General features: G+C 43.7%; 1 protein-coding gene across 3 annotated transcripts in view; it reads left to right on the top strand.

Annotated features, from left to right (window-relative positions):
- The window catches only part of MED13L (mediator complex subunit 13L), a 259,792-nt gene extending 233,561 nt beyond the window's left edge, over window positions 1-26,231 (top strand). For 2 of the 3 annotated variants that reach the window (XM_037052180.1, XM_037052179.1), the window contains exons 18-31: window positions 1,001-1,180; window positions 1,748-1,971; window positions 4,303-4,495; window positions 5,078-5,504; window positions 6,072-6,291; window positions 7,825-8,013; window positions 11,530-11,753; window positions 11,940-12,082; window positions 14,744-14,902; window positions 16,108-16,284; window positions 17,597-17,754; window positions 20,595-20,756; window positions 22,769-22,881; window positions 23,390-26,231. In XM_037052180.1, coding sequence (XP_036908075.1) covers window positions 1,001-1,180; window positions 1,748-1,971; window positions 4,303-4,495; window positions 5,078-5,504; window positions 6,072-6,291; window positions 7,825-8,013; window positions 11,530-11,753; window positions 11,940-12,082; window positions 14,744-14,902; window positions 16,108-16,284; window positions 17,597-17,754; window positions 20,595-20,756; window positions 22,769-22,881; window positions 23,390-23,522 — 2,702 coding nt within the window. In that variant the 3' untranslated portion in view covers window positions 23,523-26,231. The remainder of the gene's footprint in view (window positions 1-1,000; window positions 1,181-1,747; window positions 1,972-4,302; window positions 4,496-5,077; window positions 5,505-6,071; window positions 6,292-7,824; window positions 8,014-11,529; window positions 11,754-11,939; window positions 12,083-14,743; window positions 14,903-16,107; window positions 16,285-17,596; window positions 17,755-20,594; window positions 20,757-22,768; window positions 22,882-23,389) is intronic. The other variant, XR_005067358.1, reaches the window with a different exon arrangement.
- The last annotated feature ends 1,176 nt before the right edge of the window (window positions 26,232-27,407 follow it).

Raw genomic sequence — 27,407 nt, 5'->3', positions numbered from 1 at the left:
AGATTTCCTGGAGCAATTTATTCCACAGTTAAAAACTAAATAACTCTGTGGTCCACCAATTTGTAACCTGTGTTTGATTTAAGGACATAATCTTAAAATGTCTTAAGAACCCTAATCACCCTGTGTTTCAGATTTCTTTTGTAGATAAGTCAAATTTTCACCCATGCCCCTTTCCTAATTAGCTAGAAAAGTAAGAGTAAGGAAAGGTCTTCAGGAACTCAGCTGTGCAGATACATAGCCGATCACCTTGAACTTAATTAGTTTTTCAGATTGTTTGGAGAATTTGATGAGCATTATGGACCTTCTCTCCTGGGGGAAAAATAACATATATTCATGTATGTGTGTGCAGTTTTGCGCAGTTTCAGAAGTTACTCAAATTCTAGGTTGAGGGTCCCTTCTGCTAGCCGGGAGAATGTTTGCTCTGAAACCGCAGCTCCGCGCCCTTCCTCTGTGTGCGGTCCTGTCCCCGCTTCTGCCGTCTTCTCGCGTGCTTCTCTCTGCACGGAAGGGCTTCTTTTCAATCGTGCATTTTGTATTTTGTGAAAATATTTTATAGTAAGAGCAATTTTTAAGGTTTTCTAAAGATTTCCCACTTACCAGATAGTCACACCATTGATGTTTGCATAGTAAAGTTATATAATAATTAAGAAATGTTTGCAGCTCTCTTGTGAGTGTCCTGGGAAACAGGTTGTGTGATTTTAAAAAGTCGGCTCTGTCCACCTTTCCACTGTTAAGCGGTTCTGCAGTTAACCTCTTTACTAATATAGAGTAACCTATTTTCTCTGTATTATTTCCAATAATAAATTACTTTTCCACTTCAGTACAAGAATATATTTCCTCCTGACTTCTAAGTATTTTAGAATCTACTAAAAATAGACGGTACCACCAGTGTCTTTGTCACGGACTCGAAGCGAGGTCCAAAGTGATGGAGGAGAGAGGAGAGTGCCAGCCCAGTCCTCCTGTGTGATTTCTGTTTCTTTTCATTTAATGCCCGTTCCAGTGCTAGACATCAGCATGCTCTCTTCCCAAGATGTGGTCCGTATGCTGTTATCCCTGCAGCCCTTTCTCCAAGATGCCATCCAGAAGAAGCGCACGGGCAGGACCTGGGAGAACATCCAGCACGTGCAAGGCCCGCTCACCTGGCAGCAGTTCCACAAGATGGCGGGCCGGGGCACCTACGGTACAGTCCCCCGGCCCCTCTCCCCCTCTCGGCTCTTTGCTCCTTGAAAAGTGGCATTGGTTACCGTCGCGTCCTTGCTTCACTGACAAAATGGCAGCTTTTCTCGATGACTTAAGTTTTAGATCCTCTTTGTTTTCCTCAAGTCAGTATTGAAGTTAAATTTCCTAAATGTTGGTGGCATAGTCGAGGGCAATGAGGAAAACAGTCCCTAAGCAGAGTATTTTTATTAGATTTTCATCTTCCTGGCCCTCATTGCGTTTTCATTTGGATGAACATCTGTGTGGTCAGGAACAAAGGAAGTGACATAGTGCTGCTTGGAAAGGTGACTTGTTCTACTCTGCCCTCTAATCTTGTTGGACCTTCCTAACCATGTTCTCACTCAGTCGGTTAGGTTCTTCATGGGGGGCCATTTAATGAGAGGATTTGGGAATACTTTCAAGAGCATCACGTCGCCCCACAGTGAAACGCCCACTGCCAGAGCGAAGAGCTGTGTACTGGGCACCCGCACCCTTCGGGTTGTGGGGAGCCGACCGCCAGGCACCATCCTAAACTGCAGTGTCCTTCCAGGTTCCGAAGAGTCTCCCGAGCCGTTGCCCATCCCCACTCTGCTGGTCGGCTACGACAAGGACTTCCTCACCATCTCGCCGTTCTCCTTGCCGTTTTGGGAGAGGCTGTTGTTGGACCCGTATGGGGGCCACCGTGATGTTGCCTATATTGTGGTGTGTCCAGAAAATGAGGCCTTGCTCGAAGGAGCCAAAACTTTCTTCAGGGACTTGAGTGCTGTATATGAGGTGAGAGAGATCTGAACCTAGTGTTCCTAACGTGAGTCCTCAGATTGCTTCTGGTTAGGCCTAAATTTTAAAGAGTAAACGTCTTCAAAATAGATCTCAAAGAAAATTTGTGGTTAGTTGGAGGGTGAAGAGCAGAATTACATTTGAAAGTTTTTCTAGAAGTAAGTAATTTTCCCATCTTGGCTTTATATTTTATTAGATTTAGAAGACTTTCCTCTACCAGCCCTGACCACACATCTTAAAATCCTGTCAGCTGTTTCCCCCCATTTATGTGCTCAGATTGAAAAGCACTGCCGTGACTGGTGCGGCTCGGGCGGGGCATCATCGCCCGGCAGTCAGAGCAGGAGGCCGCTGCTTGGTTCCCCGTTGGGGCGCGAGCCTGCGCTGCGGGTTCAGTCCCTGGTGGGGGCGCCAGCGAGAGGCAGCTGCTCGGGGTTTCTCTCCCCTTTTCTCCCTCCCATTAAAAAATAAATAAATAAATAAAAAGTATTATTCACCAGGGGAAAGTGGCCGTTCAGAAGATGAGTTTTACCAAAAAGAAGGTGCATCTACTCCTTTTGTGAGGGAGGGAAGAGGGGAAAGTTCCTGAAAACAGTATAAAAGTGTTTAGCTTGAACATCTCTGAATCGAGAGATAAGTTTAGTGAATCATGCCCTGCTATGCTTTATTTAACACCACATTCATCTTAATACTAAAATTTTGATATAGGTCAATGATGTAATAAACATAATAATGTAATAGCCAAGTGGATAATTTTATATATTTAGTACATAAATTTGTGTTACTTCTGAAAACTTAGAATTGCATCTTTGAAGAGAAAGTGCCACATCACATACACTATGTTGTTTGTGCTTTCTACTTCTAATATCATTATAGTTGGGAAGATTAAATTAAACTAGTATTTTTTAAAAATATTTATTTATTTACCTTTAGAGGGGAAGGGAAGGAGAGAGGGAGAGAAACATCAATGTATGGTTGCTTCTTGTGCATCCCCCGCTGGGAACTGGCCCCTGCTGGGAACTGGCCTGCAACCCAGGCATGTGCCCTGACTGGGAATCGAACCGCGATCGTCTGGTTCGCAGGCCCGCACTCAATCCACTGAGCTACACCAGCCAGGGCTTAAACTAGTATTTTTAAAAAATTAAACTTACCGGCTTGGCATTGGTTAATAAGATTTTATAAAGTATTTAGAACTGTGATAGGCATATTGTAAGTATTACAAATGTGGTTGTTAAATAGGATGCTGAGTTGAATTTCAAAAATATTTCGTAATAGAACATCCTCTCTTTATAAACATAAGGAAGCGTACAGATGAAGTAGTAACTTATGTGTTGCTGCACAGACGTGAGGAGGTGCTGACGTGTTAGGTAATGGCATCAGTTAAGCCCCTGAAGAGAACTCTTGGATACGATAATTTCTAAACAGTGCCTGGTCCATGGATATGTAATCATATTCAATCATACTTACCCTAACACAGACAACTCGTCCAAGCAATGTCAAAGCCCAGCCATTTCTTGAATGAAGCCTTCACATAAGTAACAAAACATAGAACGGCTTGCTGGATCTTTTCAGATCTCAATAACTCTACTAGGATTGCTCATTTGGCAGTACTGCCTGCCTGCTTAAGATGTTGTAGGGACTTGGTAAGGCTTCAGTTCATCAGCTCTAGCGAGGGACAGTGATATGGGCTCTCCTGCTGGTGGGCAGGTAGTGAAGGAGCCTACTTTTGGTAGTTGTATCAGTTCTCTGCCATTTAGTGTCCTGGAGGTCAATAACAGATTCTCAAGCTAAAACAACCTTTCACTTTCAAAAAGTGATCAGCTTATCCAGCACTTCTGTGGCCTCTGGTATTGGTGATCTCCAAATGTCTGTGACAATCCAGCAGATGGCCCATAAAATTTTAATGTTATCTTATGGGAAAGCATTATGAGTAGGGAGTACTTAAGAGGTTTTAATGGACAGACATGTTGGTCGGCCTCTGTAGGCAGGAGTTGGGTTAGTTCCTTATTTGACCACTAGCAATCAGGCAGTGCTCAGCAGTCTTTCCCGTGCAGGAGGAATGGGCTGGAGTGCAGAAACATTGATTGTTCTTCAGAAGAAACATTTATTTTTCTGTAGAGGAGCTAGTCCACGTTTAAACAGCAGTTTCAGAGTACGTGATAATTACCAGCTAGGAGCAGCTTAGAATGTTCGTTTGGTTGCGCGTGATCACACTAAAAAGAAAAGGGAAAATGCTTCCATGTGTATGGTACAGAATCTCCGTCGCTAATGCTATGTGCTGAGCAAAGAAGCTCTTCCTGTTGCCAGTAATGATCTTGTTTGTGGTATCAGATGTGTAGGCTTGGGCAGCACAAGCCCATCTGCAAAGTGCTACGTGATGGGATCATGCGCGTGGGGAAGACCGTGGCACAGAAGCTGACCGATGAGCTCGTGAGTGAGTGGTTTAACCAGCCGTGGAGCAGTGAGGAGAATGACAATCATTCCAGACTCAAACTTTATGCGCAAGTTTGCCGCCATCACCTAGGTAAATGGGAATTTATTACGCAGAGTAGAATTTGAGAGGTAAGATAGCAGATCCCCCTCCCCCATCCTGTTAGGGTACAACATTATGCTTTTTTTGTCTAATGTTCCATTAAAGTTGCCTAAATACATAATAACTAATTTACTCCAGGATTTTGAAAACTAGAGAGCACGACTTGGTATTAACTGCTTAATTTTTTCCCAGATTCTCAGAATCTAAGAAGCTTATAAAGCCATACACGCATATGAGCATAATGCACCATGGTGGTTGTAGACTATATGTATGGCCTCTCATGTTTCACTGGTGGCGTATGGAGTCACTTTGAAAGGAAAATGTTACAAGTGATTAATTTTCTGTATTTTTAAATAAGGTTCTTTTCCAGTATTTGTAATAGTAATTCCATACCCATTGCTGTGTTTGCAGGATATATAAGCACATGTTCACTTGTGGAGATAGCATTTCAGGATCATAACCAAAGTATTGCAATCTGAAAGCATAATTTTGAAAACGTGACCATTTTGAATTTCTGACCGAGTAACTCTGCAGAGCCTCACTAAAATCACCTCTCTGCATGTACTCTTTCAGCACCTTATTTAGCCACTCTACAGCTCGATAGCAGCCTGTTGGTACCACCTAAATACCAGACCCCACCAGCAGCAGCACAGGGACAAGCTACTCCTGGGAATGCTGGGCCTTTAGCTTCAAATTCAGGATCAGCAGCTCCCTCGGCTGGCAGCGCGTTTAATCCCACCTCCAACGGCAGTTCCTCGAACCCTGCAGCGAGTAGCTCCGCCTCTGGTTCCTCCTTGCCACCCGTCTCATCGTCTGCCTCTGCTCCCACTGTTAACCAGCTGAGCACTACCTCTTCATCAGGATTCAGTGGTAGTGTTGGAGGGCAGAACCCCGGCCCTGGGGCCAGTTCTGCTGATAGAGCGCAAGGGAACTTAGGCTGTGGCGGAGACCCTGAACCGGGGCCGAGCTCCTCTCAGCCCGCACAGGACGGACAGGAAAGGTAAGTTGCTCACTGGTTGAGGTGGGTAGCCTCAGCACAGGCCCCTCCCTTGTCCACTGTTCTTCTACATCCTTCTCTCTCCTCGACGTCACGGGTCTCTGAATCCCATGCTCCAGGTGTTTTTCTTGCCAAGAGAAGTGATAGCTGTCGATCAGTAGCTTCACTGTTAAGAAATTTGAGACTTCTTGTGACCTAACTTACCAACTTATTATTAAACTCTCTAGCTTAATAGTGAGCTATTACTATTAATACAAATATTACTGTGAATATAATATATGGGTAGCATTATGCTATTACTGTTAATATAATAGTATTATAAACCATCTTTGTAGACTATAGCCACAGGGAAAAAAGGGGAGTTGAAAAAGAGATCTCCCATTCTAGAGGCAGTCACAATATTTATATTTAGGTGCTAACTGGCCTGGTTTGCCTTCATTTCAGTAGTTTGACATGTGTTAATGGTACATGTAATCTTCAATCATTGTGCAAGGAGTCAGTTCTAGAATTGGTTTTATTTTTGTGTAATTTATATTTCCTTTTACATCTCATGCGTGACTTTCTCTGCAGCGTCACAGACAGGGAGAGAATAGGGATCCCCACAGAGCCGGACTCTGCAGACAGCCAGACCTGCCCCCCCGCCGTTGTCATTTACATGGTGGACCCCTTCACCTACACCGCGGAGGGGGACGCCGCCTCCGGGAGCTTTTGGCTGCTGAGTTTGATGCGCTGCTACACAGAGATGCTGGACAGTCTACCTGAGAATATGAGGAGTTCTTTCATTCTCCAGGTATTGGCAAGTTTGTTTTTACCTTTGGTGGTGGTGTTTTTATGAAAGCCAACACAAGTTCATGTTTTCTTAATAATTGGAAATACATAAAAATATATAGAAGAAAGAATATCCTTATTTGTACCTTTCTGAATCAGCCATCAGTACCATTTTAGGGTATTTCTAGCCTTTTTTCTGTATGTTTGTTTACATAGTTGAGATCAGACTTTTTAAAATACAACTTACAGACTTTGTACTTAATGTTATTCATGAATGCTTTTCCATGTTATTTAAAATTTTCAAAAGCAATGTGTTTAATGACTACATATCTTCCATACTTCCTCATGCCTATACAGTTAATTTGCTTCCACTTTTTGCTATTACAAATAAAGCTATAACAAATGTCTTTATGTAAAATCTTCTTCTCACCTTTCAGGCCATTTCTTAAAGCAGATTCTTAGATATATGGTAGATACTGGTAAACATCACCAAATTCCTTTCCAAAAAGGTTATACTTATTTAAATTTCTTTCATCAGTGAGCAAGCATGACCATTTTACTGCACCATTGACAGCTTTACAGCATAATAAATTTTTTAAAAAATTTATTTATCTTTAAAGGGGAAGGGAACAAGAGAAAGAGAAATATCAATGTATGTTTGCCTCTCGTGAGTCCCCTGCTGGGAACTGGCCTGCAACCCAGGCATGTGCCCTGTCTGGGAATTGAACCATGATCCTCTGGTTCTCAGGCCCTCACTCAATCCACTGAGCTACACTAGCCAGGGCTAGCATAATAAAATTTTTTTAATTTTCTAATTTAATAGGTGAAAATCTCTGGTTCTGTTTTACTGTTACTTTAACTAAAGCTATCTTACAGAATTAGATGATTGAAATTTACATTACCAGAATAGGTCGCTAATGCCTTTTTATCATTTTAAAGTTTTTCTTGGTAATGATTTGACAATAATTTCAAAGATGCTATACACACTATATGTATATATTATAAAAATGAGGAACCTATTAACAAACAGATTTTTAAATTTGGGGGCATAAAGACAGTACATTAAGAATTTACTCCTAGCCCTGGCTGGTGTGGCTCAGTGGATACCAGCCTGTGAACCAAAGGGTCACCAGTTTGATTTCCAATCAAGGCACATGCCTAGGTTGTGGGCCAGGTCTCCAGTAGGGGGCACTCGAGGGGCAACCACATACTGATATTTCTCTCCCTCTCTTTCTCCCTCCCTTCCTCTAAAAATAAATAAATAAAATCTTTAAAAAAAAAGAATTTACCCCTAAAATAGGAACAGGGTAATTTCTAAGTGACTGTGATGTGACTAATACAATGGCACCTATTCTTAAATTGCTGGTGTACATTTGAAATGCAGGGTATTATGTCACTGTAAGGAATTAAGACTGAGCTATATAATGTTTGGTATTTCTAATTTTATGAGTCAAGTCTCCTCTCCTCTTCAAGTTAAGAATTCATGCATTTTATTTTCCACGTGGTTGGCAGGCCAGACCTCCGTTTCTAGCTCTGTCTGTGTCTGTGTCTGCAGATTGTGCCTTGCCAGTCCATGCTGCAGACCGTGAAGGACGAACAAGCTTTCTACATTCAGTACTTGAAGTCCATGGCATTTTCGGTGTACTGCCAGTGCAGGCGGCCCCTGCCCACCCAGATCCATATTAAGTCCCTCACAGGGTTTGGGCCTGCTGCCAGCATTGAGATGACACTCAAGAATCCGGAGGTAGGTGGGGACAGGGCAGCCAACCTGTTCTAAAGATGCGAGCCAGGAGCATGGGTGGCTTCGCGGGTCTACCTTTACTGAAGAGTTGCAGGCTTCTCTGATCTTTCTGTTAAAATAGAGGGGATACTCCTGAATTTGTAAAATCTTTTGAGAGAAGTGAGAAATTCTTGCTATTTTTTGATGTAGGACCTAAGGCAGCAATGTGCTTATCACTTGTACTTATGTTCAACTGTCCAATATTTATCTTGTTCCTTATTATTTTAAACTAATCTATGTCTTTGATCGCTAACTCTCTGCCTTCTCTAGTTCTCTCTTGGTCACTAGTTGTGTGGGTGTTTATTTCACAAGGGCCCTCCACGCTCCAGTCCACATTCTTAGGGGCCCTGCTTTCTTTTCCTCATGTCTCAGGGCTTCTGTATGTAAACGAATGTTTTTCTCTCCATGTTACTAAAACACCGAAGCCAAACTGTTTAAAACAAAAGTTGTGCACTTATTTTGTTTTACTAATCACTTTACCTTGAAGATAGAAGCACAGGGCAATGTTGAGAATGGTCAGAGCCTTCAAAAATCAGTTCCCTCAACTTGATGGTGTGCAAGATGACCCCTTAATGAAAGCTGACAAGCCCCAGCCAGTGTGGCTCAGTTGGAACGCTGTCCCCCACACTGAAGGGTTACAGGTTTGATCCCTGGTCGGAAGGCAGCCAGTCACTGTGTTCTCTGTCTCTGTCTCTCCCCCCCCCTCCGCCCCGTCCCCCTCTCTCTCCCCCTCTCACTCTTTCTCCCCTCTCCTTCCCCCACTTCTTCTTTCTCTCTAAAAGCAATGAAAAAATATCCTCCAGTGAGGATAAAAAATTATTTTAAAAAGCCAACAAAGACCTCTTCATCATAAGAGAACTTAGAAACACCAGAATTACTGATTTTAGTCGGTAATGAAAGGTTTTTGGAAGAACTCTGTAAAATGCTTATCCCTTCTATAAGTAAAAACTGAGAAGTGGAAAAATGATGCAACTATAGATAAGACTGCATTTGTTGTAACTTGGTTCGTGTCAACTCGGTCCCAAGGGAGGAAGCTGTATAGCTGACAACCTACATTCATTCTGGGGTTATATAAAATTCCTATAGTCGGCAGTTTTAAGTTAATGTATTCGTTTGAGTTTGAGTTTTTCACTTTTGTGAGCAGTTCATCAATTTTCTCTATTAGCTTTTCTAAAATTAAATAAGTCGGCTTGTTTTTACTTGTTTCATCTCCAGAAACTACGAGTTACTGCTTTCTAAAATAAACTTAGTTCTTCACTTCTTCTACGGTCCCACAGTTCAGATGCAATAATTTCTTATGCTTTGGTAGGGAGTCACCGCAGTTTCAAGTGGTAACTATAATAGTGTTCTGCATTTTAATAGAGGAGAGTAAAGGCTGACTACTTTGTTAAGATATCCCAGGACATGGTGTGAGGTTTTTAAAAATTATGACATTCTGGCAGAACCCCCTCAGGAGTTCATGAGATAAAGTGGGGCTTATTTGAAAAATAAATGCCAAAAACTAGCTTTTTTCCCTTTTGCTTTGAAACAGGAAGATAGAAATAAATCACTTAAATAACTAAATCCGAAAGAACCAAAGGTTGTGAATAGTTACTGGGGTTTGTACATCTTCACTTGCTTTTCGGTGATGATGAGTTCTGAATGTAGCCTCTGCCTCTGTTTGCGGCTGGAATGTTGCACTTACATTCAGGGAACTTGTGCGCCAATCCCTGTATTAGGTGATGAGGGTGCGAGAGGGGGCCGAAGTGCTAGGCCCCTGCTTCTAGGAATCCTAGTTCTCTACAATGGCCCAGTCTCGTGCAAGCACATTTTCAAGAGAGAATGTAGTTTAGTGTTTATCGTTCAACTTTTAGAAGACATTTAGTCACTAGTATCACTTCTGTTTTCCATGGAACATCCAGCATCTCAGAGTTTGGGTAGAAGGTGTTACCTCGTGACTTGTCACAGGCTGTCTGTTGCATCTGAAATGTTTGATGTTTAACCTATTGTTTCACACCAAACTTTATAGGCAACCATGGCTGGACCCTTTTTAAAAAAGGACTTACTGAGACATAATTCACATATAAAATTCACCCTTTTAAAAGTTGTATAGTTTGGTGATTTTGAGTTTATTCACAGAGTTTGCACCTGTCGTCGCTATCTAAGTTGAGAACATTGTATCAGTCCAGAGAGAAACTTCACACTTGTCAGCAATCACTCCTCACTTTACTCTCCTCCAGCTCCTGGCAAACTAATCTGCTTTCTGTGTCTGCGGGGTTGCCTGTTCTGCACATCCTATGTAGATGGAATCACACAATACGTAATCTTTTATGTCTGGCTTTTTTCATTCAGCAGGGTGTTTGAGGTTCATCCGCGTCATAGCATAGAAGTTTGCCGACCCTGCTGTAGTTCATTAAATGTGAAAAAGTGTATTATAGCTGTAAGCAAAGATGACATTTAAATGTCATAGTTTATGTGACATGTTTGTCTTAGGTAATAGCTATTGCTTTGATTTCTTAAATCACACATACACACTTAAGTATAGCATACAAACAGAAAAGTACTCCATCATAACTGTATTGCTTGATGAATTTTCTCAATGCAAAATTATCACGTAACAAGCACAAGAAACAAAACACAACAAACATCCAGAAACCTCTTTTCCAGGCGGTCCAACAGTAATCACTGTTCTGACTTACAGCAACATAGTTCTGGCTGTTCTTTCACTTTTAGATAAATTGAATCATATAATTGATTATCTTTTGTGTCTGGTTTCTTTCAGTGCTGAGATTCATCCTTTTTCTTGCTTTTAGGGGTCCTTTTTTAATTCTCTCTGCTGTTTAATGTTCTGATTGCATGACTGTTACCACAGTGTGCCCTTCATCTTACCAATGGTGGGTGTTCAGGTTCTTTTCTGTTCGGAGCTCATATGGTGAACCACACTGGGTGTTTCCTGCCTTTCATTTCAGACATGCTAGTGGGTGTGTGGTGGCATCTCATTGTGGTTTTAATGTCTACCTTTCTTTTTTTAAAGATTTTATTTATTTATCTTTAGAGGGGAAGGGAAAGAGAAAAGGAGAGAAATATCAGTGTATGGTTGCCTCAGAGTCCCCTGCTGGGAACTGGCCTGCAACCCAGGCACGTGCCCTGACTGGGAATCGAACCACGATCGTGTGGTTCGCAGGCCTGCGCTCAATCCACTGAGCTACACCAGCCCGGGCTCCACCTTTCTAATGACTGATAAAGTTGGGCCAGTTTACTTTCTAAAATAGTAATTTCTTTTAATAAGGAAATATTGGCTTGGTTGGATGCCCTAGTTTATATCATCTAAACAAGCTTTTCTTTGCTTGTGTCATCGTTGCTGTTTATATAGGTAGTTCTGGTGGGAGGCAGTCTGTTGTCGTTATTTTCTGTTGGTTTTATTCAATGCTGTTCTAGTTTTTATTGTAAACATGAACTTGAGTGGCTTTGTGTTGATATTGATTTTGATTTTGATTTCAGAGGCCCAGCCCAATCCAGCTTTACTCCCCTCCTTTTATATTGGCCCCGATCAAAGACAAGCAGACAGAGCTGGGAGAGACATTTGGCGAAGCTAGCCAGAAATACAATGTGCTCTTTGTGGGCTATTGTCTGTCTCACGACCAGCGCTGGCTTTTGGCTTCCTGCACTGACCTCCATGGGGAGTTGTTAGAAACTTGTATTGTAAATATTGCTTTACCAAACAGGTGAGGAGCCTTGCTGTTTGGGGTGCATGAAAGTTGATGCTCTGCCTTTCCTTGGGTACAAATCTTTCTCCCTTTTCTGTCTAAATGCAGCTGGTCCCCTGTGGGTGGGTTCTTTGGAATGTTCTTGGTTTTGTCTAAGTGGTAACTTTGATTCATTTGGGGGCCTTTTCCCCATTTCCGTTTTAGGTCACGGAGGAGTAAAGTGTCTGCACGTAAAACCGGACTGCAGAAGCTGTGGGAGTGGTGCGTGGGCATTGTCCAGATGACGTCTCTGCCCTGGAGGGTTGTCATCGGGAGGCTGGGGCGTCTTGGCCATGGGGAGCTTAAAGGTGAGAAGTGTGTTCCAGAAATGAAGGAGTGGTGCTGAGCTAATGTCATGAGCCGCACTGAGGGAGGAAACTGTATGGCTGGTAGGAAGGGTACGGCAGGTTATATTTCCGCATTCTTTTAAATATACAGAAAACCAGTGGTTTTTAAACTCTTCATTGGTAACAAAACCATTTACCCTCAAAAATATTAAATAGTGAACCCCATTGTATAAAACAGAAAGAAAATGTTTTATTAGTATAAAGTCATACTCAGTACATTAGAATTTCTAACATTTTTTACGTATTGAGTCAAAGAACAGAACAGGTCAGTTTTAACACAGAAACTTTGTGTCAGAGATTATGGATCAGAGTAGAGGTCACATGGGAGAACAGCCTCCAGTTTCTTTCATTCATTCATTTCAGCAGTTGGTGGTGATGAGTTTTGCATGTCTCTAGTTTGCTTTGAGGGCACCATAGCAAGATTGTCCTGCTTTACTAGGACTAGCAGTTGCAGACTGGGACGGTCTTTATTCACATTGCCACCGCCTGATATTCTTCAGTCTGGAAGCTGAAGAGTGTGGATTTTTTTAAAATTGAATGACCAAATATATCTACCAACTGCTTATATTTCTTGTAAATACAATAGTCAGGAAGCACTAACAGTAACTAACATAACACAGCTGGCCACCGGCAGCTGCCTTGCCAGGCCTCAAGCCCAGCTCATTGACTAACCCACTGTGGCTACTTGTACAGCTTTAAAGGCCTAGATTATCCTTTTAAATAAAGCCTTATTAATTAATGACACATTAATAAAAAGTCCAACATATGCATAGAGACGGGAGAAGTATTTCTCTAAGGTCTGCACAAAAGCAGGGCTATAAGATTTGGTGTTGGGACCTCAGTTTGCTGACTCTTGCATTAGGCTACACACACTGTTTCTTTACACAAAATTTATGTCAAATATCTGTGGAACCCCTGAAATAAAATCTTTGATGTGGACATAACTTACATTGTAGCAAGTGCCTGAGTGAGCTAATTATCAGAGTGTAACAGCAGTTATAAAATATTATGTAATATGTATTGGATAAGGGTTTTTTGGGAATCCATTGTACAGAAAGTTTCTAGTAATTATATCATAGACCAATAGACAGTATTATCCTCTTCATTCTTTAAAGAATGTCATACTTATAATGAATCTTATATCAGTAGCCTGGAGGTCTGACACATTAGGGAATTCATCATTTCATTTCTGTCAGAATTTCTGTCTTCTCTCCTACTGTGCCTCTTAGTCAACCTTGTGTCTTAAAGGTTTTAAGCTACTCTTAACCCTTGGGAAAAGTTAGAATATAATCGAAAAGAGGAAGAGGGGATGGAAATGTAGCCTGGTGGTCTAGTCACTTGGTATTTTGGAAAATCATGAAGGCTGATGCCTTTCCTCGCATGATTCGTTAGGAGGGCTCCACGCCTCCCGGCTCAGAGAGGGGCGGAGTATGACTGAGGCCTCTGTCTGGGGATGGAGCGAAGGTGCGCTCGCAGGGAGTGGAGACGTGGAGGAGGGCCTCTCGCGCGGGCAGCTGGTTCACTGCCCTGCAGCCCTCCCGTGGAGCCGCAGGGCTGTGTGCTTCTGTGCCGCAGTGTCCCGTGTGCGCCTGCAGGCTTCAGAGTCAGCTTTGGGGGTGTCTGTTCTTTGTCACTGGGGCACTTGTAAGAAAACATGCACCACCTTTTCCTTCTTACTCGAGTTTAAGTGCAAAACGCACGTCTGTTTGATTTTTCTGGGGTTTTTAAAAATACCTCTCTGTGTTCTTGGCCACATTTATTTCAGCTACTACAGCTTGAGGTTACTTAGGAATATGAAATACAAAAGAAAACTTCTTTCATCTTCTCTTTAAGGGGAGAACAGCTTGTTTGGAAGCATGCAGAGTTAGAGAAGCCTGCGGGAGGGTCCTGTCATCGGTGGGATGCAGTGTGACAGCTGTGCTATGGCTGGAGTGTGACACACGTCACGCATGTCAGGGAGGGCAAAAGAGAACACCGAGCGTGCTCAGTCCCCAGAGTCGGTGCGGCCCCTAACCCTCTCTGAGCAGACATAGTACTTTTGTTTGGAGGCAGTGAACAAATATTAGAAAGTTGATGCCAAGTCTTTAATCTGCCTAATCATTGTGGCGTCATTTAGATACTTCACTGACACCCATTGTTCGTTAGTGCTTTGGGCTTTCTAAGAAAGGTTTTCCTTTGTTTCCGCTGCTTCTTGCCTTTCGTGGAAACAACCAGTTTACGGCGAGCAGTGAGCAAAACTGAGGTTCTCCCAACTGTGCTCTCCTCTAAAGAGAAGTGCTGCTGGGGGCTGGAGGCGGAGGGGAAGGGGGAACGGACTGGCAGCACCTTTGAAAAGTATCTCAAGTGTCTAAATCTACCAGGGTCTGTGCTGGGCTCTCACAGGTCATTTCAGACCTGACTGCAGTCTACAGAACAGTAGGCCTTTGTTTCTTTCTTAATGAAGTGTAATAAAAGCGCAGTAACATTTCCTTTGCAGCAAAGAGGGGGGAACTTCTGTAAAGCCACATTCCCATTAGGGCCCAGTCCTGGAAATTCACTTAATAGGCAAAACTGGTGAAACACTCAAACGTAGTAGCAGTATGAATTTGAAAGACTATGAGTGACTGTGATATTTGATTTCAGATTGGAGCATCCTCCTCGGAGAATGCTCGCTGCAGACAATCAGTAAACGGCTCAAGGACGTGTGCCGGATGTGTGGGATCTCTGCCGCAGACTCTCCTTCTATCCTTAGTGCCTGCCTGGTTGCCATGGAGCCCCAGGGGTCCTTTGTAGTGATGCCAGGTAAATCTCTCTCTTCTTGCCAGTTTCATTAGTGAGGTATCACATCAGTTCAGTCCATGAAATTTAAGTCCACAGACAGTGTAGAATGTGTCTTTATTTTTTTCTGCTTATAAGAGATTATACTTAGGGCTAAAAAATGGAAACCATTTGGTCTCTTCCTAGGGGAGTAGTTTGTGATTTTATTGTCTTTGTTGACCATAGCTTGGGAGAGCACCCACATTCTGGATGTGATTGAGGAGTCTTAGAGTCATGGCTAACTACCGTTGCCTGACCCTGACGTGTTAGGTTGTCAAGGTCACCCTCCAGAAATGACTAATGTGGACACCAGCATGATGCATATTTTGAAGGCAGAATCTCTGAGCAGCCTTACGAGAGCATATTTAGAATCTCCCTACACAGCAGGGATGAACGGTGGGGCACACGGAGGTGAAGCATTTACTACATACAGTGCCTGGGCCGCAGTAAATTCTCGGTCAGTGCCAGTGTAATGGCCACCAAATTTGTTTTTTCATTAGCCAGCCAAGCTATTGTATAATTTTATAACAAAGCAATTTTATACGTTTAAACCTGTTTTTACCACCCAGATATTTCTTTGATCAAATGGGAGACCCTGTCCACTCATGGCCTATGAAAGTAAATAGTGTCGTGGTACAAGAGACAGATGGCCTCTGTTGGCCTGCTCGATGTGCCACCTGGGCAGACGACACTGCTTCTTTGTGCTCTGTCCTCATCACAGAATGGGGATCATAGTTCCTGCCTTGAGGTGGCCGTGATGACTGAACAAGATGACATGATGTACTAAGCATTCAATTAATGTTACTTCTAATAACCGTTAGTTGAATGGTACCATTTCTACAGAATTGTATCATTTAGGAGAATAGCACTTTATAAATTGCGAACAAGCACAGGAGGAAGGAGCATGGGAGATTTGTTTTTAGAAGTATTTCTTATAAGTAGTTAAATCATATTTGGTAGGCTCGGTGCAGTCTTACCGTAACATCCCCGGGACAGAATGAAGCTTGGGCTCTCACAGCGGTGTGCGTGGGGAAGGTTCTCAAAGATCCTTAAACACGTGCACTCACCTTTAAATGTATTCACGTGACAGTTGTGTCAGGCTTGTGTCTCTGCGGTCCTGGTCCTCTTACAAACGTCTTTTCGGGAGTCATTCACTGCTGCACAAAAAGAATTAACGCTTTTTTTTAAAGATGCGGTCACAATGGGCTCTGTTTTTGGCCGAAGTACTGCGCTAAACATGCAGTCGTCTCAGCTCAACACCCCTCAAGATGCTTCTTGTACACACATCCTGGTGTTTCCGACATCGTCCACCATCCAGGTGGCTCCCGCCAACTATCCCAATGAAGACGGGTTTAGCCCCAACAACGGTGAGTGGAGGGGCACGTGTGCCTGGAGCTCAGCTCCTCCCACAGGACCCAGGGCTAGAGCGCGGGAGTGTCGGGCTGCCGCGGGCTTCTCCGATGTAGCGAGCAGCACGTGCCATAGGGAGAGGGGCTGACGGTTAGAGAATCGTTTCGGTTTTGAAGAATTAATTGGCTCTGTTACCAAGACCAAATAAATACTTACCTCTTTGGGGTAATTCACTTTCTCTTGTTTTTTTGTTAAAGGCAAAAAGCAGTATCCATTTGGCAGTGTGTACAGTACATGGGTGGTGCTCTTTCAATAAATATTGATCTGATTTGAAATGCTGGAAGACTGCTAGGCAATATAATGATAACACCTGCCTTTAGCTAATTATTGGGAATCTAATTTGTTCTAAAACAGCTTTTTACTTGATTATTGATAGTAAATATCTTTAGTTTATTAAGGCATTTATTAAGAAATGGCTATTTCTAAACTGAAATCCTCAGTATTATGTGGCCATTTGCATTGTGTTTTAAAGAATTTTTAACAGCCACCAGCATTTAGTTCTGTTAAAGGGGAAGGTAGAAGGGCGGCAGCACACTGTGCTGTGTATCTGGGGCGGGGCAGTGGGTTTGCAGTGCCGAGTGCGCAGAGCAGTTTGTGCTTGTTGTATTGTTTCTTGCTGCGTGACTGTCCCTGTGGACAACCGTGAACCTGCTTTTGCCCCACTCTGTTCATCCGTGTGTAGTGTGGTCACAGTAGAATAACCTACCTATAAGAGAGGAAGACTCGAACAAATGTTTGTGGTAATTGGGTTACAGGTGATAGTTTTCCCCTTCTGTGCTTTTTGATTTTCTGCTGTGCATGTACCTTATTTGTCTAACATGGGAGAGGATTTCCTAGTGAAGACGTGGTGCTTTGATCTGCTTGGGGACTAGGCCTCTAGTTTCAGGGCAAGTTTACTAAGCCTGATCACCTGCAGTAACTCAGCCTCCAGTACGCTAGATGCTAATTGGCTGCATAAATGAGTTCTGCTCTTTTCTTAGAGGGTGTCAATTTTAATGTTGTTAAATAATTAAATGCTTCTTTCTTTAGCAGTTCTGCCATCCTTATTTCTTCATTTATTTATTCATTCTGTTAGTACTTCTCATTGCAGATCATTGGAGAGAGTACAGGATCAAAGAATAGTTTGCAGCACCTTGCACTCAGTAGACACATGTTCAATCTTACTAATTTGTTAGCAGCACCTGCCTGTTACAGTTGTAGCCCCCCCAAAAAGTGTGTTGGTTATGGATAATTTTCTTAATTTTTGTGTTTTTTTTCACTCCCTTCTAGATGACATGTTTGTTGACCTTCCATTCCCAGACGATATGGACAATGACATTGGCATATTGATAACTGGCAACCTCCATTCCTCCCCCAACTCCTCCCCAGTCCCGTCCCCAGGCTCTCCTTCGGGAATCGGCGTGGGCTCTCACTTCCAGCACAGTCGGGTAAGGGCGGTTTGGTGGAGGCTGTTGGAAACAGCCTCAGCCGGCGGGAAAGTAACCCTCAGGAAGCGGGGTCATCTGTTTACTGCAGCACCTTTCTCCGCAGTGGTCTTGGTCCCCAATCTGAGGGAAGTCAGTGTGGGAAGGTGACTCTGCAGTTGTTCCATTTTGGATAGAGGCAGAATCTGAAAGAAATGTATTATTATTCCTGATTAAACTTTTTTCAGAGGAGTAGTCCTATTACTGCTATGAGGGTGTGTGCAATTATTGTTTTCTTAGCAGAAATTAGTTTTGGTTGCTTGCTGCTTTCCAGTAATTTCTAAATTTTTGCCAAAACAGTGGTTTTTCAGAGGCTAGTTCCACAGTCCTACTTATTTAAATGCAGAGTAACTGTGTTAATTGAAGACCACCTTTGTCGATGGTTAATTGTTCTGAAAGGAGCCTGACTGTTCTGTGTCATGGCCGGTGCCCGTGTTTGTGCAGCCTGCTCTCCTCTGTGCCCAGCCCACAGGAAGGGCATGGCCTCGGGAGGCTTTTGCGGGGGAAATGCTCAGGCTGGTGCCAGAGCTCTCAACTAGGTTCATCTTTAAATATTGAAGGAATAGTAAAGGTGCATTAACCAAAGATTGAAGAGTAAAAGATTCTGCCATAACTCGTATTAACTTTGTTTAAACACTAGATGATTCGTGCCTTATTACTACATTGTACCTTTTATTTAAAATGTTAAGAGACTGAGGGATTGAGGCACAGAAAATCGTTCCATCTAATGTATTAAACTGGACAAGTGTACACAACCCTGCTCACACTCGTTTAGACACAAAGATGTACTTAGAGGGCTCAGGTCTTCGTCAGAGGGACTTGGATTGCCAGCCCTGGTTTAATCAAGAGAAGGAAGATTTAAAACTTCAGTCACAGAGCACATGAAATCTGGGAAGGTCAGCTCACTGGGCTACCCTCAAGTTACTGCCTTGCCCCCACCCTCCTCCTTCAGGACGGAAGAGATTTTAAATGTCTGTATTTCCTCCAGAGTCATTCACCAGTTAATGACAATTTATTAATTTGTTGGAGATTATTGTGATAGGAACCAGGAACACAGATTTTATATTGGTTAGTTTTAATTTAGGATTAATGTGAAATCTACAGGCAGATAGCATTGCAGCTAGGAATACGTGCCCTGCATGAATACAGCTCTGACTCACAGCTGTCCAGCTCACTGGCTTTGTGACCTTGGACAATTCTCTTTACCTTCTCAGCCTTGGTTACCTTATCTGTGAAGTGGAAGTAATAGCAGCTACCTCTGGTACTACTGGTTGTAATTCAATTTACCCATTCACAGAGAGTTGGGGATTGAATTGTAGTGTAGTCTCATAGGGAACAGAGATGTGCTCTATTTTCTCTTTTTGTTGCAGCCTCCAGCCCTAAAGGCTGTCATTGACTGTCGCCTGAAACTAGCTAGTCAGGTGCCTTTTCGAATCCAGAGCACCTGTAGCCAGGTGACCCTTGAGGTGTTCTTAGCATTTCCTCTTTCTGAACCATTACGCATTCTTTGATATTTAGTTAAGACATTACAAAAGGGGAAAGAATTTGTTTAAAGTTGTAGTAAGTTTTATTTTTTAACCATCTTGGAATTAATACAACTTGGTATAATAGTTGAGGATTTATTTTTCCTTGAAACCGGAGGCTTTTTTCCCTGATATTGTATTTATTTATTTTTAGAGAGAGGGGAAGGGAAGGAGAAAGAGAGGGAGAGAAACATCAGTGTGTGGTTGCCTTTCATGTGTCCCCTACTGGGAACCTGGCCTGCAACCCAGGCATGTGCCCTGACTGGGAATCGAACCAGTGACCCTTTGGTTCACAGGCCTGGGCTCAATCCACTGAGCTACACCAGCCAGGGTGAAGGCTTTTAAAAACAGATTATTTAATATTGCTTACATGAACACTATATTTTCAACTCTTGAAGCTAGCTAAAAGAATCAAAGATGAGGAAAATGCCAATTTCAGAAACGATTATTATAGATTTAAAACAAGACTGCTTCACAAGCAGAGCTCCCGCTCTGGCAGGTCAGTGACACCTGGGCCCGCAGGTCCCCGTGAAGTGTTGTGTTTTCCGAACTGGTGGGTGCTCAGGTGCACTTGTGTGTTCTAGGTGGGTTGCTAGTGTAAGAGCACATGAGTGTGGAGGTTCCTTCAGCTGTCAGAGACTCGCTCTTTTCCTTCTTCGTTTGATACCTAATGGTGCCACACGGCAGAGCTTACCTTCTGCTGAAAAGAACCAGAGAATAAATGTGTACTTAAGTGATGACTTATATTACTTTTGCTAGTACCTCTGCCTGAGCCATACTTTTCATCAGCTGTCTGTGTGCCACAGAGACAGCACCTCCCCTGTTGACCTTTCTTGGTTACCTGGCGCTTTTGTGTGAGGTGGTGCCAGAAAGGGGGGTCACTCATTACAGTGTGCAGGGTGAGCTGGCCAGGGGTTGATGAAGGCAGCCGGCAGGCACAGACTTCCAGTTCTAAAACAAGTAGGCCCTGGGAGCTGATGTGCAGCGCGGGGGCTGTGGTTACCAACATGGGGTTATAGGTCTGAAACTTGCCTTGAGAGCAGGTCTGAAAATTCTCATCACAGCAAACGGCTTTTGTACTGTGTGTGGCGATGGACGTTAACTAGACTTACTGAGTAACCACTTTGCAATATGTAAAAATATGGAAATAGGAATTGCTGTGTTGTATACCTGAAACTAATGTGTTTTATGTCAATTATATTTGTTGTTTTTCTTTAAGTTGATTTTTTAAAGTTTCCTTCTATGGTAAATGCTGATCATGCTTTTGGGGTTGTGTTTCAGAGCCAGGGTGAGCGTCTGCTATCCAGAGAAGCCCCCGAGGAGCTGAAGCAGCAGCCTCTGGCCCTCGGCTATTTTGTGTCGACTGCCAAAGCTGAGAACCTGCCCCAGTGGTTTTGGTCGTCGTGTCCCCAGGCTCAGAACCAGTGCCCCCTCTTCCTAAAGGTTGGTTTGGTATCATACTGGAAGTTGGGGGTGGGCAGGGGAATGAGTGAGTGACGTTCGCTTAAATTCAATTTTGGTTAGGAATTCCTGCCACCACAGCCTTACTCGGTGCCCTGTTTCTCTCACATCTGTTAATACTCTGAGGGGGTGTAAGCTACAGTTACAGGTGGAGAGTAGAATTTCGGGGAGGAGCCCACAACCATGTCACAAAGAAATGAGTCACACTGACATGAGGAGGGGCTTTGTGGGGCCCGGAGGGGACATGTAGCATTGACACGTGGCTCCATTCAGCGGCCTTTGTTTCTCCCTGAGCCTCTCGAGTTGCGGTCGGAGAAGTCAGCCTGGGTGGGGGTGGTGAGGGGCCGTCGTCTTGCCCCCCTGCCACCGGCTGCTGCGTCTTCACGAGGGCAGGGCAGAGTCAGCTAAACCGTTCCACATCCACACTCACTCCTTCCTGTGTATTTCTTAGAAACTTTTTACCCAAATTAAGGGACAAATACAAAAGATCGCCCACTTCCAGTTTGGGTGAAGGAAACTGGAAAGAAATCTATTCCTCACCCACAGATTGGCAAAGAGCCAGAGGTTGGACAGCATCACTCTGTTGGCGGGGCTAGCGGGGAGGCGGGATTCTACAGCCTTGCACATTTTTTTTTTTTGATGCTGTGATCCCAACTTGAGAGATCTACTCTAAAGAAACTTGGGCAAAAACAAAAAATGGCATATGTAAAAGATTAGAAGCAGCCGAAACATCCAAGAGTAGGGTGTTGGCTAAATAAACTATAATAGTGGGGTGTTAGTTGCCCATAACAGAATGAGAAATGTTTTTATGTAATCATCTGTGGAACATAGATTACCAGGCAGTAATGTGTGACACGCGCACACACACCCTGGAATGTTAAAACCAAAAATAATTGAAGGAATTTCTTTTCCTGGTGACTGCAACATATTATTACAAAGTCAAAGAGGTTATATAAAATTTTATCTAATCTTTGCATTTAAATTTTCAGTGTAAACCTAGATTTATTGTCTCCTCTTTAAAAATGTATTTTAACTCTGACTACTGAAAAGGTTTAGGAGCAGTGACAGTGTAGTAGCAGCGAATCCCTCTCTTGCCATGATTGTGGTTCCTAAATACCATTTGTTATTCAAAAGAACCAGAATTCTTTGGAGAAATGACTGATTCCAGGACTGAAATAAGAATTACTCAAGATGAACCTGGGATATCTTGTCATGCTTAAAAGCAAGGCTCTTACCTGGGAGTAGAGAGAGCACTAGCAAAGAACCCAGCAGCCAGTGTGGAGGGGTTTCCATTGCCCAAGGACGGTGCCATTTGGCCTGTGAAAAAGAACGTGGTAGCCACAGTTTGGAGGGCAGCCCACAGGTTCATGGTTGTGCTGGAAAGTAAAGCACTTACCAGTCACCTGTTGGAGCTACTGGAGCAGCAACTCATTACCCTGAAAGTGGAGAGAGAAAGAGAAAGAACCGAGTGTTTATGTTGCTTCTCCTTTGCAGTTCTCCTTTGCATATTGCATTTCCTAGTTACGTAATGAATTCCACTATGCGAAGACCTTTAGGTTAACAGTGGATGGGAAAATGGACGGAGCATGCTGGCACTTCAGTTAAGTGCCAGTGGGACAGCATGGGAAGTGCCCTGTGCTGTGAAGCGATGAGAATGGCATGACCCCCATTATAAAGTGTTCTTGTTTCTAACCCCCGCCCCCCGATAATCTGAACCTAACTCAGCCTCCAGAACTATCAGCTCGTGGAAACCAGGATGGAAAAACGTGGCGGGGGCATGTTACCTGTGCATCCACAAGGCTAGTCCCCCGCCTCCAAACTCTAGGGTATGGAGTTTGGTGGGAGCACATTGGGGTTACTGAGCAGCTTAAAACTCGTAGACACGTAGAAGCCCCAACTCCCAACCTAAGAGCAGGTGCTCTGGGCCGTGGGCGACCCTCACTCCGCCCCGCGGGTGGACCAGACCAGAAAGGTAACACCCGGTCTCTCGCCAGGCTTCATTGCACCACCATATCTCGGTGGCACAGACGGACGAGCTGCTCCCCGCCAGGAACTCCCAGCGGGTTCCACATCCTCTCGACTCCAAAACCACATCTGATGTTCTGAGGTAAGTTCAGACCCAGGCGCACAGCAGCACAGTTTGAAATTAGATTCCCTTGCTCTCTTGTTTTTACCAGTGTGGCTTTCGTGGAAAAGATGCTACCTTTGTGCAGTGCAGCACTGTAATGAAAAGAAACCAGCAAAGTTAGTCTTAGTAATAACTTCACCAGTTGTATCAAAAATGTATCAGGATAACATCAGATATATCCAAAATATTCCAACAGTGATCAGTATAAAAACATCCGGGAGCTATTTTACATGGTTTTTAAATACCGAGTTTTTGAACTCCAGGGCCTGTTTTATTCCTTAGCATCTTTGAGTTCACATGCAGCCCATAGCTGCTGTCCTGGACAGTGCGGGTCTGGGGGAGGGAGAACGCGGGAGAGCGCCTGGGGCAAGTTAGGGAAGGATGGCGAGGCCGCCTTCCTGCAGGTGCACGTCTGGACCGTTGGAGTGGGTAGGTCGCCTCCCCTCTGCCGTGCCTCGTCCCCTGACCTGGGTCTTCTCTGCGGCAGGTTTGTCTTGGAGCAGTACAATGCTCTGTCCTGGCTCACGTGCAACCCGGCCACCCAGGACCGTACCTCCTGCCTTCCCGTCCACTTCGTGGTGCTCACTCAGCTGTACAACGCCATCATGAATATACTCTAACAAGAAAAGCACTTGTTCTCTCCGGCTCCGCCCCTTCTCCCTGCAGCCTCAGTCCGTGGGGCCTGCTCCTCTCCGCAGAGGCCCGGCCCTCCTCTCGAGACCACTCTCCGCAGTCCTGTGCTGTGGCTCCTCCTCAGCAGGCACTCGTCCTGTCCACAGTGTTCGTCACCGGAGTGACTCACTGACGCTTCTCTCATGGACCTGCAGACTTCCACAAGCAGTGACTTCAGCCAGCGCCAGGGCGTGTGCAGCCCAAACCGCTGGCTTCACAGGAAGTTTTGGCTGGTGTTGGTTTTCAAGAGGGAAACAGGAGAGACAGTATCCTTTTGCACAAGAGTCTGTGTTTTCAGTCTCTGTTTTAAAATAAGGGTAGTTCGCCCTTTGGATGAAATCCTCTAGTTAATGGTGTACGGCCTGTGGGTTACCTGAACTCTCTATTCTGGGACTTTCTAAAAACAAGAACCAGCTCAAGTACGTGATTTCACAGCGGGGCTTCTCTCTCCCTAGCGCGCCCATCTCAGTTGGCGTGAGTGTTTTGGTTAACTTCATACCTGTGTGTGGACACGAAAGGTCTGGAGACAGCTCCATTTTGTTTATTTATTTTAAGTTGCTTTGTCATATGGTTTTTGTGACTTTCTTTTCATTTTTTTTTAATTTGCGAGGACCAGGTACAGTAGCTGAAACCCAGCTCACATCCACCGTAGGGTTCTTTGACTACATACCTCTGTCCTAGGAGCCGGAGAGGGGGTGAAACAAATTGGGGAGCATGCCTGCAAAGTGCCGTGTCCCAAGCCACCCAGCAGCAGGTTTTGCTGAGAATAAACTGGGTCAACGTTCTGCCATGTTCCTTATTAAAAGTGGCCAGCGTTTCATGAAGGATAACATTTTTATACAGAAGGCAGTCAAGTTCAACCCAGAGCCGTGGGGGCAAGTACCTTCATTAGTTTTATACAGTCACAATGGAAATATATTTTCTAGTGAATTCTTATTGAAAGCCAGGTCTCTCCTCTCATTAGATCAAAAGGGACTCATGTACATATTACAGTTGAAAGTGTTTGCTCATAAAGTCAGTTATAAATATGGTGAATTTTTTCTGGACTGTAGGATTATTATTTCAAAGAAATATTACAACTTAACCATTAAATTAGTACTTGAACTTGAGCCTTCCTGGTGGGACTTTTTTTTTTAAATGCCTTTTTAGAGCATTAATGGCTAATTGAAGTATTTTATGACTCCTCATTCCGGGCCCCAGAGGGTTATCTGTGAGTCCGGCCTCTCACCCTCACCTGTGTGCGTGTCTGTGCGTGTTTGTCGGAGAGTGTGGGCAGGTGACCTCCTGGGAGCCTCTCCGGCCAGGCTGTGAGCGCTAGGCATCTGTGGAGAGAATCATACAAATTTTAAAAGTTCTTCCAAGAGACTACCATGTCCCAGTTATTAACAAAAAAAGGAAAAATGTAGTAACTGATAGGATTTTGTAAAAGTATTTTTCTTGAAATAATCTAACGTTTAAAACATTATATTAAAAAAAGGTGGGGTGGTGGGAATGTGAAAGCAGAGAAGGAACTTGTAAATGGGCGATTTTGTTCTCTGTTCCACCCGTCGGGGGGTGACTTTCGCAGTGTATAGGTTGAAAAAATCTGATATATCAAAATCATTTGTATCTAATGTGTACAGTGTAAAATTGACTTTAAAATATTGCAGTGCTATTTTTTCTTAATCAGAAAGGAAAAATTCTCAAGGCCTTTTGAAGAGCATAAGATGTTGAAGATTGTAAACTTGTATAAAATTATCTTGGTGAGAAGACAAATTGTAAAGTAGATATTTGTAATCTTTTACCACTTTGGGGTTGCTTTTTTTTCCAGAATTCATCAGAACTTTGAATTTTTTTTAAACGGGCTGTTTTTAAGGCAGGGGCTTTTCTTCCCTAGAAACCCAGTTCTAAGCAAAAAAGAAAAAAAAAGAAAGAAAAAGAAAAAACCCACAAAAAACAAAAAACCCCTACAAAAAAACTTTCAAAAAAAGGCAGCAAAGGGTAGTTTTCATCTGGTGTCTTTTATTTAAGTTTTTTAAGTTAAGAAAAGCTGGTGACATATTTATACGTTTTTGTGCAAAAATAAATGAATGGCAATAGATTTTAAAAAATCTTATTATGTACTTCTGTGTGAAAAAGTCTGTATAATATTTCCCTTAAATATGCATTATTTTACTTGTGAGTTTTTTACTGAATTAATCTGAAATGTACAAGCCCTGGATTTGCTACAGAGTGAGAAGTTATTTTATTTTTTCTTTATTTTTAATTTTTGAAATTCTGCAGAAATCAGAACTCTTGCCCTGGTTGAACTAAAAGGGGGAGTGGGGAGGGCGAGGGCGGGGTTGGCCGGCATGCTTGTCTGTGCGTCTCAGAGCCTTTTCTACGTGTAAAAGCTGTACATTTCTGGGAAGTTCTGAACCCTTTTGTTTCCTTTTCTCCTTCAGGCATTTTGCAGTGAGCTTCTTTTATATATAGCAAACAATTTGAAAGAACACAAAAATATGTGAAGTTCATTTAAAAACTGCAGTGTAGCGGTGGTACAGTACACTAAAAGACTTTGATAAAAAGAAACGATACTAAAAGGCCTCCGTTTTAAATGTCATTCATATATACCTTGTGAATGAGAGCTATATACTTTTACACACTTTTTTAGAGGAATAAATTATTGAATTACTGAACCTTGGAGTGGCTTCTTTCCCCTCCCGTCCTGCCTTTGCAGTGAAAGCGGCCCGTGCCCCCTTACACGGCGGTGTCCGTGCTACGGACTGCACACTCCACGATGGGGTACCTTCCAGAGTGAAGCGGGCCTAGAGTTTCGTGCCCCAACCACCCCGTCCGACAGAACGCCAGCTGCTCCCAGGCGGGCTCCTCCTCCTCTTCCTCCTCCGAGGCGCAGGTTCGCTCCTGGGTTAGTTTGAGAGCGCACCCCCGAGCTAGGGGCCCTGCTGTTGAGCTCTTCACCTGTCTTGAGTCGCGTGTAACGGTGTGAGATGGTGGTCAGTCCTGGAACAGATTCACAGCCCTACTTCGTTCTCTCTCTTGACAGCCCCAGCCGGTTTCTTTTTGCTGTTTCTTAGAAGTAGCAGGCACATCCCCCTTCATGTTTCCCCGATCTGCAGGCCGGTGACAGTCACAGGCCATCTGACGCGCCACGGGCCAGCAAGGCGCTCGTGGCCGCCTGGGGCCCCCTGCGTTGTTCTCGTCCATCTATGGGGAAGCACCCAGTGCTCTGGCTCTCAGGCCGTCGGAGTGGAGAGATGATGCTGTAGAAAGCGCTCAGCCTCGGTCGTCTGATGTGCAGAAGCAGACGAAGGAGCTTCCCCGAGAGCTGCTTGGCAGGCTCAAAAGCTGACGGCCGCTAAAAACAAGGCCGCGCTTTTCAGTCCAAAGATGATACTGGCCCCTCTCATCCAGGCACCGCTGCACTGTAATGCTGCTCGCCAAGAGCCTTATAAAAGAATTTAATACGTTATTTAAATTTTTTAACACATTTCCTAGATCTCATGTAATCCATCAGATCAGTCCAACAATTCCTGTGTCCCCTTAAAAGTCAGAACTGGGTGGTATTTTTATAAGCACTCAACTAGCTTCAGTGCTTTGCTCGTACGTTGGGTGGTGCTTTGTCCAGCAATTAGTGAATGATGGTTTTATTTGTACTAGGAATTTTGTTCTCGTAACCACCACTAGCTGTGCCAGTTTGGCAACAGTAACTAAATCTCTTTGAGGTGGGAACAATTATTTGTAGAGTGCATGTAAGCATTTTGCAAATTAGATGCAGATAAATCGGACTTGGCGCTCAGGAACCATCAGCTTTCCGCCTCACGCAGATTCCACTAACCCCGACGTCACCCCCT

This window comes from Sturnira hondurensis, unplaced genomic scaffold, assembly GCF_014824575.4.
Source record: "Sturnira hondurensis isolate 20B ecotype Veracruz unplaced genomic scaffold, ASM1482457v3 Scaffold0007406, whole genome shotgun sequence".
NCBI lineage: Eukaryota > Metazoa > Chordata > Mammalia > Chiroptera > Phyllostomidae > Sturnira > Sturnira hondurensis.
The sequence above is the reverse complement of the archived record's forward strand: the minus strand, read 5'-3'. Positions and strand labels throughout refer to the sequence as shown.